Below are 12,223 nucleotides of genomic sequence, written 5' to 3'. Positions count from 1 at the left end.
ATAGCACAGCTCAATATTTCTTTGCTCCTGAAAATTTCATAGAATTTACAGTACAGAAGGAGGCCATTAGGCCCATTGAATCTGCACCGGCTCTTGGAAAGAGCACCCTACTTCAGCCAGGATTCCACCCTATCCCCATAACCCAGTAACCCCACTCAACACTAAGGGCAATTTTGGACATTAAGGGCAATTTAGCATGGCCAATCCACCTAAATAGTGCCTTAAATGTTGTTGTAGGTTAATAGCTGGGGTCTTGGACCAGTTAAAATCCCACCATGGCAAGTTGTGACATTTAACTCATTCCAGATCAATTTCATGTAAATATTTTTGTATTTGCATGTACTCATTATACATTGGTGTTCACGACTTCGGTGGCAGCCCCGAACTGATGGGTCACACACAAGGTGGCTCCTGCTTGGAGGCTTCGATTTTGGTCCTTTCTACCCGGTTAACGGGCACTTTGTGAAAAGTGCAAAATAAGTGGAGGGAGTTGGTTTTGCTTCAGTGGAATGTCAGCAGGTTGCAACACCTGGCAAAGTCGAGTAAAGTCTTGGCACAGGAGGTGGAGAATCCACGTGGTACAGTAACTGAGAGCATGGCAGAGTTGGGGGTGTTGTCATCACCTACCCCACTGTTTGTGGAGCAGTTAATGAAATTCATCAAGGGGGTTAAGCCACCATCAGCAAGAAATGCAAGAGGACTGGTCCAAGGTGATTGACAGAGCAGTAGCCCCTCTGCATGGGACTTTGAAACAGATGGAGAAGCGTTTAGATTTGCAAAGTGCGACGATCTGAGAGGTGGAAAGGACGGTATCTGATCACAGCGACCAGATTGTTTCATTGGAGGCTGAAGTGGCAATGTTGGAAGAGGCCTGTAAGGTGTTGACGGCAAAGGTGGACAATTAGAAGAATCAGCCCAGGCGGCAGAACCTAAGAATCATAGGACTGCTGGAGGGGTTGGAGGGAAAGAGTGCCATGGACTACGTGGAGGATGTTCGCGAAGCTGGGCGAGGAGGGTGTCTGAGAGAAGGACCCGGTGATTGATTGGGCCCATCAGCTGCTGCGACAGATGCCGAGAGCTGGGGAGCTGCATTAAGCAGTGATCATTCGAATGCACAAGTTTCAGGAAAAGGAGAGGATTCTGAGGTGGGCAAAGTCGGCGCAAGACTGTAGCTGGGAGGAGAATTGGATCTGGATCATTGGGGATGAACTCGCCAAACGGCAGGTGGGGTTTTAATAAGTCCACAGCAACGCTCTTTCGGAGCAAGGGCTGGTTTGGGGTTTTATACTCAGCCAAACTCTAGGTGACTTTCAAGGGCAATAATTGGGAGAGGGTTAATGGTAGGAGCATTTTTGTCTTTATATGCATATGTTGTTTTTTGCACTTGTTGGTCTTGTTTTTGGTTGACGAGTTTTCGGGTTTTGGGTTTCGTTCTCCTGTTGGATCGGGGAGAGAGAGTGAGAGAATAAGAGAGAGAGAGAGAAGTAGGTGGCAGGTGCTAATTTGGGAGCCTTGCCATTTAAGCTGGCCAAAATAAGTTTTCAGTATCTGGGAATTCAAGTAGTCCATGACAGGGCCACGATGCACAAGTGGAACTTGGCTAATTTGGTAGAGGGGGTGGAAGGCGATTTGAAGACGTAAGATGCCCTGCCACTGCCCTGCGAAGGGCAGGGAGGATGCAGACCATAAAGATGAACAATCTTCCGAGGTTTCTATTTGTTTTTCAGTCCCTTCCAAAATGGATCTGGAGGTTTTTTCTGCACAGACAATGGCGGTGGGGAGAGGCTGGTGCTCTCAACCCTGCATTACTATTGGGCGGCAAATGTGGAGAAGGTGCGGCGGTGGTGGGGGGCCAGGGTCAGAGTGGGTGGAGGTGGAGGAAGTCTCCTGTGTGTGGTGTGCTTAAGGGCGCTGTCAATGGCACCATCTCCCCGAGTAGGTATACCAGTAACCAGGTTGCGGTGTCGTCCCTCAAGATATGGAATCAGCTGGAGTATGGGGTATGTCGGCATTGGCCCCAATATGTGGAAATGATAGCTTCAAACCTGTGGGGATAGACGTGACGTACAGGAGCTAGCACAGGGAAGTGGTTGAGCGGGTAAGAGATCTGTTCATAGAATGGAGGTTCGTGAGGCTGGAGAAATTGCAGGGGAAGTTCCAGCAGCCGAGGGGGAGTGAATTTAGGACATGCAGGTGAAGGATTTTGTATGTAAGGAGTTCCCCTCGTTTCCTCAGCTGCCAAAGTATACTCTACTGGTTAAGTTGCTAACTCAGAATGAACTGGAGGTTTTGGTCTGGCCCGAAGTTGGGGGGATTCTGGGCATCGATTTCCAAGACAATTGGTGATTGCGGAGGTGAGGATGGTGCCGTGCCCATTGGTGGTGATTTTCGGTGTTTCAGAGCTGCCAGAGCTACTGGTGGGTAAGGAGGCCAATGTTGTGGCCTTCACCACTCAAGATTGCCCGGCGGCGAATCCTACTGGGATGGAGTTCGGCAGCACTGCCGAAGGTGTCGGCATTTGGGGAATTGGCAACGTTCTTACAATAGGAGAAGATTAAGTTCGCTCTTAGAGGGTCGAAAGAAGGACTCTCTGTAAGATGGAGGCTCTTTCGGTCTCTATTCAAAGATCTGTTTGTTGCCAGCAGGTAGGGGTGTGGGGTTAGTTTTGGGGGGGGGGGGGGGGGGGGGGTGTCAGTTAAAGGGAGAAAAAGGGGAGAATGACAAACTGTTTGTAACTTGGTTGTATTTTTTGTTGATTGTTTGATTTATTGCTCGTGTTTGGAATAAAATTTGATTAAAAAAAATAAATGTGTTCATATTTATGATGGAAGTGGTCTATAGAAATCTACAACTACTGTGTACTTAACTGCCATTCTAACAGTGGACATAGAAATATTTGATGGGAACTTAGACAGAATGAATCTGCAACAACAAAGGTGATCAACTACTAAACCTGGCCATTTGTGGGTTAGTATCAGGTGAAAATAAGCAAGCACACAGTTCAACTAGCACAAAAATCAATCTGAGATCCTTAAGGGAATGGACACTATTTAGAGTTGACTACAGTTCCATACAACACAGATGGGTCTTAAAGTTCTGTTAAATGGCCAAAACAAGCCATCTAGTGGTTATAATAATCTTATGAGGAGGCCCGTCAACCTATCAGGGGAACTAAATGGGCAATTAAGTCAGCATTGGTAATAATAATAATCTTTATTGTCACAAGTAAGCTTAATTAACACCGCAATGAAGTTACTGTAAAAATTCCCTAGCCACACTCCGGTGCCTGTTCGGGTACACAGAGGGAGAATTCAGAATGCCCAATTCACCCAACAAGTACATCTTTTTGGGACTTGTGAGGGGAAATCGGAGTACACGGAGGAAACCCACACAGACACAGGGAGAACGTGCAGACTCCACACAGACAGTGACCCAAGCAGGAATCAAATCCAGGACCCTGGCGCTGTGAAGCAAAGGCGCTAACCACCATGCAACCATGCCACCCAAGATCACCTATATCCCAGGAACAGTGCTCCTAAACATCGGTACCCCACCCAGAGACTATTTTTTATTTGTGCCTTGATTTTTATGCTTTGACACCCTCGGCGAATGCGTCAATTCCAGCCCCCCTCGACCCAAAGTCGCAACTGGAACATAGAACATACAGTGCAGGAGGAGGCTATTCAGCTCATCGAGTCTGCACCGACCCACTTAAGCCCTCATTTCCACCCTATCTCCGTAACCTAATCACCCCTCCCAACCTTTTTTGGGCACTAAAGGCAATTTAGCATGGCCAATCCACCTAACTGGCACATCTTTGGACTGCGAGAGGAAACCGGAGCACCCGGAGGAAACCCACGCAGAGAACATGCAGACTCCGCAGTGTCCAAATGGGGAATCGAACCTGGGACCCTGGCGCTGTGAAGCCACAGTGCTAGCCACTTGTGCTACCGTGCTGCCCCTAACTGTAAGTGAATCACCACCCGACGTTTCAGGAAGGCAGACAGCATTCTCTGAGACCCCTCGCACCCAGGTTTGCCCTCTTCCAGACCCTTCCATCAGGCAGAATATACCGAAGGCTGAAGACCCGTACATCCAGTTTCTTCCCCACAATTACCAGACTCCTCAACAACTCCCGCTCGGATCTGTTCCCTATAAGACACTATTGACAATGCTGCTCTTGATTATGTTGTATTTGGTTTGTTATTTTGCCCTTGTTCCATACTGTAACCAATTACCCATTTGTCAATGTACTGTGTACTTTTCCGCATTCACTGTAAATACACGTGGTTGTTTTTATGTAGAGTGTACCTTTGGATTATGCATAACAATGGTTTCCCCACTAGAGAACTCGAGTCTTTTATGCCACTGGTTAGTAGTTACAGTCTTTTTATATTCTCCCTGAAAAAGAGAAATAAATTAAGCCAGGCTGCCAACATATCCAATCTGCTTTCCTTAACAAATCAAAATTATTTTAAAATTAAACTGAAAATTTATAATTCGCTTTAGGCTTTATCTACCAGGGTTTGCCAAGTGCATTTATTCCAATGACTAATGCAACAACTGTAAATTACAGATTTGCAAATTAGTTTTGAATGTCATTTATGTTATTGACACTTTGTAGATTGATACTTCCCAGCAAGGAAAATAAAATTAGACAGGAAGGAATTCATTGAATAACACAATTAATGTGAGCAACTGACATTTGCTTAAAAGGGTGATCATTGAATGACGGCGCAGGCTCAAGGGGCTGACTGGCCTACTCCTGCTTCTAATTCATAGGTTTGTATGTCCTCGAGTGAAATAGCCTTAAACAAAATAAAATTTTTATCAGTGACACAATAATTTGATAAAGGAGTACATATTAGTGCAGATACAGAAAGGATTTCTGAAATAGTGAGGCAACATAAACTGTATACGAATGATGAATGAGGATCATAGAAACTACAGTGCAGAAGGAGGCCATTCGGCCGATCGAGTCTGCACCGGCTCTTGCCAAGAGCACCCAAGCCCACGCCTCCACCCTATCCCTGTAACCCAGTAACCCCAGCTCACCATTTTGGACACTAAGGGCCATCAATCCACCTAACCTGTACATCTTTGGACTGTGGGAGGAAACCGGAGCACCTGGAGGAAACCCACACGGGGAGAAGGTGCAGACTCCGCACAGGCGGTGACCCAAGCTGGAAATCGAACCTGGGACCCTGGAGATGTGAAGCAACTGTGCTAACCACTGTGCTACCGTGCTGTACCTGCCAAATTCCACTATTGTAGGAAATCTTTTCACTGCTTCAGAATCCAATCAGTCAGAACAATGGAATAGTGCAACATTAGTGGAATGCACTCAAGGATCCACAACTTCTGCCAACAGAACAATTTTGGAAAGAAATACAATACTCAATGCAAAAATAAGCAAGACTGTTCATAAAATTCTATCACTAAAATAATTAATATGCATCTTTGGCACTGTACATGATGTGGGTAATTGAAGGTGTCCTCTGGGTGAATACTGCTCACTTTCTGGGCCAAGTAAGGAAAATGACTGCATGCATCGCATCATAACTACAATATGAAAATTGGTAACTCCAGGGTTTAGCCCCAATTTTAAGATTAGCAGGCAGGAGGTAATTATTGGAATTAATTTTAAAATCAGTATATTCACTCTTGGATTCGATAAAATACCTTAGTTATTTTATCACGAATTCACAGCTTGATTCGCTCTGGCAGATTTATAACATAAATGCTATCAAAGTATGTCATCAGTAACTATGTCACTTAAGTGCAAAATATATTTTTCGCACTGGCGATTGAACCGTTGGCGATGGCACTGAGGGGTTCAGGGGGGTGGAGAGGACTGACTAGGGGAGGGGAGGAACATCGAGTATCGCTGTATGCGGATGATCTACTGCTGTACGTGGCAGACCCAGAAGGGGGAATGCCGGAGATAATGGAACTATTAGCAGAGTTTGGGGACTTTTCGGGGTACAAACTAAATTTGGGCAAAAGCGAGGTTTTTGTGATACACCCGGGGGACCAGGGAGAGGGTATTGGGAGACTCCCCTTCAAGCGAGCAGGAAAGAGCTTTAGGTACTTAGGGGTGCAGGTGGCAAGGAACTGGGGGACCCTCCACAAGTTGAACTTTTCCAGGCTGGTGGAACAGATGGAGGAGGAATTTAAGAGGTGGGACATGGTACCGTTGTCGCTGGCGGGGAGGGTGCAGTCAATCAAAATGACGGTCCTCCCAAGGTTCTTGTTTTTATTTCAGTGCTTGCCCATCTTCCTCCCTAGGGCCTTCTTCAAAAAGGTGACGAGTAGCATCATGAGCTACGTGTGGGCTCATGGCACCCCAAGGGTGAGGAGGGTCTTTTTGGAGCGGAGTAGGGACAGTGGAGGGCTGGCACTACCCAATCTTTCGGGGTACTACTGGGCGGCAAATGTGTCAATGGTGCGCAAGGGGATGATGGAAGGGGAGGGGGCAGCTTGGAAACGAATGGAGAGGGCGTCCTGTGGCAACACAAGCCTGGGGGCCCTAGTAACGGCACCATGGCCGCTCCCCCCAACGAGGTACACCACGAGCCCGGTGGTGGCGGCCACCCTCAAGATATGGGGGCAGTGGAGGCGACATAGGGGGGAAATGGGAGGTCTGTTGGCGGCGCCAATAAGAGGGAACCATAGATTCATCCCGGGGAACATCGACGGGGGATTTCAGAGCTGGTACAGGGTGGGCATACGGCAGCTGAAGGACCTGTTTATAGAGGGGAGGTTTGCGAGCCTGGGAGGGCTGGAGGAGAAGTTTGAGCTCCCCCCGGGAAACATGTTCAGATATTTACAAGTGAAGGCATTTGCTAGACGGCAGGTGGAGGGGTTCCCCCTGCTCCCCAGTAAGGGGGCGAGTGATAGGGTGCTCTCGGGGGTCTGGGTCGGAGGGGGGAAGATATCAGACATCTACAAGATAATGCAGGAGGCGGAAGAAGCATCAGGGAGGAGCTGAAAGCCAAGTGGGAAGGGGAGCTGGGAGAGCAGATAGAAGACGGGACGTGGGCGGATGCACTGGAGAAGGTCAATTCTTCCTCCTCGTGTGCGAGGCTGAGCCTCATTCAATTTAAGGTGCTGCATAGAGCTCACATGACGGGGACAAGGATGAGCCGGTTCTTTGGGGGTGAGGACAGGTGTGTCAGATGTCTGGGAAGCCCAGCGAACCATGTGCATATGTTCTGGGCATGTCCGGTGCTGGAAGGGTTCTGGAAGGGGGTGGCAAGGACGGTGTCGAAGGTGGTGGGGTCCAGGGTCAAACCAGGATGGGGGCTTGCGATCTTTGGGGTCGGGGTAGAACCGGGGGTACAGGAGGCTAGGGAGGCCGGAATACTGGCCTTTGCGTCCCTAGTGGCTCGACGAAGGATATTAATTCAATGGAAGGACGCGAGGCCTCCAAGCGTTGAAACTTGGATTAACGATATGGCTAGCTATATTCAGCTAGAAAGGATCAAATTTGCCCTGAGAGGGTCGGTACAGGGATTCTCCAGGCGGTGGCAACCTTTCCTTGACTTTTTAGATCAGAGATAGACGTTCGGGGTCGTGGCAGCAGCAACCCGGGGGGGGGGGGGGGGGGGGGGGAGGGAGGGGGGGGGGGGGGGAGGGGAGGGGGGGGGGAGGGGGAGGGGGGGGGAGGGGGAGGGGGAGGGGAGGGGGGGGGAGGGGGAGGGGGAGGGGAGGGGGGGCAGCAAGGGTCGTGGGGGGACATGCACGACTGTAACGCGGGCAAGTCTGCTCGCTGCTCATGTCTGAAACTGTAGGCTGCCTTGTTTGTTAAGGTTGCCTGGGGGGGGGGGGGGGGAGGACTGGTGCGCGCGAGAGGGCGGGCGAGGGAGGGACATTTGCCTAGAGGGATTGTGTTGTAAATAATTTAAAAATTAGTAGGGGTAAATGTTTGTATGGAAAAACTCTTTCAATAAAAATTATTTAAAAAAAAAAAAAGTGCAAAATATATTTTCATCAAGCTTCATCATGCATGGACAAGATAAAGACTTGATTTTTAAAAATCAAGTGGCAGATTTCTCATGACAACAGCATATTGGAAAGGAAACTGTAAAGGTTCATATGACCGTCCCCGTCAAGCACTGTTTGGTTTTTTTAATGCAGGATTACCATGTGCAAACCGGCATCAGATTTGCTACTGTCATTGCCACTTTTGTTATTTCACAGGAAGGCCAGCCTTTAGCAGTAGGAGCAATCCATGCAAACTTCCTGCATGATCCTGTGTAGGTCATCCAAGTGTTCCCACAGGATTTCAGGCTGTCCTAAAATACATAGATTGAATCACTGGGAAAGTACAGTGGAATCATTTGGATACCCTCGAGATTGGGTGATCTACATTTCCTTTCATTGGGACAGCTGGAGATTGCCCTGTAGTAAACTCCTAGGATAAAATGGGAGTTACAGCTTAAGGCATGAATGTTACAACCCATGTCAACATAACCAGAGCAAATACAAAGTCCTGTTGATTTTTTTTGTTTTACTCTTTGGTCCAAGATACTTGTAGTGCTTTGTGAATTATTGGCTCAGAACTGCTGGCAGGTGCTAAACTTTTTCACTTCATTTTAAACAGCAGCAGAGTATAGTTCTCTGGGATACTGTACCTCCAACTTCTCGCAGAATTCCTCAGAGTAAGGAATAAACCTGCTGTCCATGTCCCCCTTGTAAAACCACGTGCAGCGTCTCACTTCAGATGGTTCCTCTTCCCAGTACACAGCGTGCCGTGTACGATCATACAACTGAATGTCATAGCGGCCTCCATCAGTGGACACAATCACGTTTTCTGGATCTGGTTGTACTGAAAGTTTTAAATCACAAATAGTTACCTTAGAATTTGTACGAAAAATAGTCAATGAATGCAAAAGAAGTACTATTAATAGTACTTACACAATTGTGAAAAAGAATCTTTTGTATGAAAAAAAGGCTGGTGACAAAGCTGGTTAGATGGCATTTACCCTGTGCCTGCAAACATTTCAAGGTTGTAAAAATAATCTGGGTAACGATCAAAACAAAACCGAAAATTAGAATTCCACTTTGTCATTATTTTAAAAATTCTTGGGCCTGTCATCTTGGTCATGTTTATTGGTTGAATGTCTTTTCTTTTTCCTTCTCAATGGTTAGCTTTTAATTTATTTCCTCCCTTCTAACTAGTGAATAATAATGAAAGAAAACAAACTACAAAAACCTTTATGTGCAAATACCTCAAAAATGTCGCATTTTCAACCTTAGAAAGTATCAGAAAGGTGCTTAAAGAAGGTAAGTAGCGTGAAAAAGATAAATCCAGAAAGTTACTTCAAGCTAAATTGAATGATTACGGAAACGTGACATTGTTTAAAAGGAGTAAAACTGAAATTTAGAAACAATATTTTATCCACATGGAATGGACTTTTAGATAAGAGTAATAATGGACCCTGGATTGAGAACCAACTAGATATTGCAAGCAGATTTAAGATAGTTGGTTCCCATGATTTCCCAGATAACTCAACTTAAGTGGGCCAAAAAACTTGGCTTTTCCTCAATTATCTTGTAATGAGAAGCTGAAAAAGTAGAGACTTCCTTTAATCTCCCAGCATGAACATTTAGGTATGCGACACTTGCCTGGTTAAGATAATGTTACACATTGGTGCAAAATGGGTTCCCTCGCTGCCTTATAAGAACATAACAACATAAGAACTAGGAACAGGAGTAGGCCATCTGGCCCCTTGAGCCAGTTCCACCATTCAATGAGATCATGGCTGATCTTTTGTGGATTCAGCTCCACTTTCTGGCCCGAACACCATAACCCTTAATTCTTCAAAAAACTATCTATCTTTACCATAAAAACATTCAATGAAGGAGCCTCAACTGCTTCACTGGGCATGGATTTCCATAGATTCACAACCCTTTGGGTGAAGAAGTTCCTCCTAAACTCAGTCCTAAATCTACTTCCCCTTATTTTGAGGCTATGCCCCCTAGTTCTGCTTTCACCTGCCAGTGAAAACAACCTGCCCGCATCTATCCTATCTATTCCCTTCTTAATTTTATATGTTTCTATAAGATCCCCACTCATCCTTCTAAATTCCAACGAGTACAGCCCCAGTCTACTCAACCTCTCCTCGTAATCCAACCCCTTCAGCTCTGGGATTAACCTAGTGAATCTCCTCTGCACACCCTCCAGTGCCAGTACGTCCTTTCTCAAGTAAGGAGACCAAAACTGACCACAATACGCCAGGTGTGGCCTCAGTAAGCCCTTATACAATTGCAGCATAACCTCCCTAGTCTTAAACTCCATCCCTCTAGCAATGAAGGACAAAATTCCATTTGCCTTCTTAATCACCTGTTGCACCTGTAAACCAACTTTCTGTGACTCATGCACCAGCACACCCAGGTCTCTCTGCACAGCAGGATGCTTTAATATTTTATTATTTAAATAATAATCCCGTTTGCTGTTATTCCTACCTAAATGGATAACCTCACATTTGTCAACATTGTATTCCATCTGCCAGACCCTAGCCCATTCACTTAACCTATCCAAATCTCTCTGCAGACTTCCGGTATCCTCTGCACATTTTGCTTTACCACTCATCTTAGTGTTATCTTCAAACTTGAACACATTGCCCTTGGTCCCCAACTCCAAATCATCTATGTAAATTGTGAACAATTGTGGGCCCAACACGGATCCCTGAGGGACACCACTAGCTACTGATTGCCAACCAGAGAAAAACCCATTAATCCCCACTCTTTGCTTTCTATTAATTAACCAATCCTCTATCCATGCTACTACTTTACCCTTAATGCCATGCATCTTTATCTTATGCAGCAACCTTTTGTGTGGCACCTTGTCAAAGGCTTTCTGGAAATCCAGACATACCACATCCATTGGCTCCCCGTTATCTACTGCACTGGTAATGTCCTCAAAAAAATTCCACTAAATTAGTTAGGCATGACCTGCCCTTTATGAACCCATGCTGTGTCTGCCCAATGGGACAATTTCTATCCAGATGCCTCGCTATTTCTTCCTTGATGATAGATTCCAGCATCTTCCCTACTACCGAAGTTAAGCTCATTCGCCTATAATTACCCGCTCTCTGCCTACCTCCTTTTTTAAACAGTGGTGTCACGCTTGTTAATTTCCAATCCACCGGGACCACCCCAGAGTCTAGTGAATTTTGGTAAATTATCACTAGTTCATTTGCAATTTCCCTAGCCATCTCTTTCAGCACTCTGGGATGCATTCCATCAGGGCCAGGAGACTTGTCTACCTTTAGCCCCATTAGCTTGCCCATCACTACCTCCTTAGTGATAACAATTCTCTCAAGGTCCTCACCTGTCATAGCCTCATTTCTATCAGTCACTGGCATGTTATTTGTGCCTTGACCGACCTGGTTAAACCAATCGACATGAAGATTAAAATCCCCCATGATAGCTGCTGTACCATGTCTACATGCATCAGTTATTTCTTTGTTTATTGCCTGCCCCACCATAACGTTATTATTTGGTGGCCAATAGACTACTCCTATCAGTGACTTTTTCGCTTTACTATTCCTGATTTCCACCCAAATGGATTCAACCTTATCCTCCATAGCACCGATGTCATCACTTACTATTGCCCGGATGTCATCCTTAAATAAAAGAGCTACACCACCTCCCTTACCATCCACTCTGTCCTTCCGAATAATTTGATACCCTCGGATATTTAACTCCCAGTCGTGACCATCCGTTAACCATGTTTCAGTAATGGCCACTAAATCATAGTCATTCACGATGATTTGCGCCATCAACGCATTTACTTTATTCCAAATACTACGAGCATTCAGGTAAAGTACACTTATGTTGGTTTTTTTACCTCTATTTTGAATCTTAACATCTCCAGTTTTATTCCTTTTAGTATTACTGGGCCTATACACTAAGCTCCCCTCAGTCACTGTACCTTGTACTGTCGCCCTTTTTGATTTTTGACTATGGCTTCTCTGCCTTACACTTTCCCCCTTACTTCCTTTTGCTTCTGTCCCTGTTTTACTACCCTCCGACATCCAGCATAAGTTCCTATCCCCCTGCCACATTAGTTTAAACCCTCCCCAACAGCACTTGGAAACACCCCCCCTAGGACATCGGTTCCAGTCCTGCCAAGGTGCAGACCGTCCGGTTTGTACTGGTCCCACCTCCCCCAGAACCGGTCCCAATGCCCCAGGAATTTGAATCCCTCCCTCTT

At 46.2% G+C, this 12,223-nt stretch overlaps 1 protein-coding gene across 3 annotated transcripts in view; it reads right to left on the bottom strand.

The window, feature by feature from the left end:
• LOC119979296 (SEC23 interacting protein) overlaps positions 1–12,223 on the bottom strand; it is a 153,111-nt gene that overhangs the window by 122,248 nt on the left and 18,640 nt on the right. For all 3 annotated transcript variants that reach the window (XR_005463696.1, XM_038821347.1, XM_038821346.1), the window contains exons 4-5: positions 8,637–8,830; positions 4,312–4,401 (exon numbers count right to left, since the gene is read on the bottom strand). Coding sequence is in view for 2 of the 3 variants with exons in the window: in XM_038821347.1 (XP_038677275.1) it covers positions 4,312–4,401; positions 8,637–8,830 (284 nt within the window). In the remaining variant the exon portion in view is untranslated. The remainder of the gene's footprint in view (positions 1–4,311; positions 4,402–8,636; positions 8,831–12,223) is intronic.

This window comes from Scyliorhinus canicula, chromosome 16 (genome assembly GCF_902713615.1).
Source record: "Scyliorhinus canicula chromosome 16, sScyCan1.1, whole genome shotgun sequence".
In the NCBI taxonomy this organism is placed as follows: domain Eukaryota; kingdom Metazoa; phylum Chordata; class Chondrichthyes; order Carcharhiniformes; family Scyliorhinidae; genus Scyliorhinus; species Scyliorhinus canicula.
The sequence above is the reverse complement of the archived record's forward strand: the minus strand, read 5'-3'. Positions and strand labels throughout refer to the sequence as shown.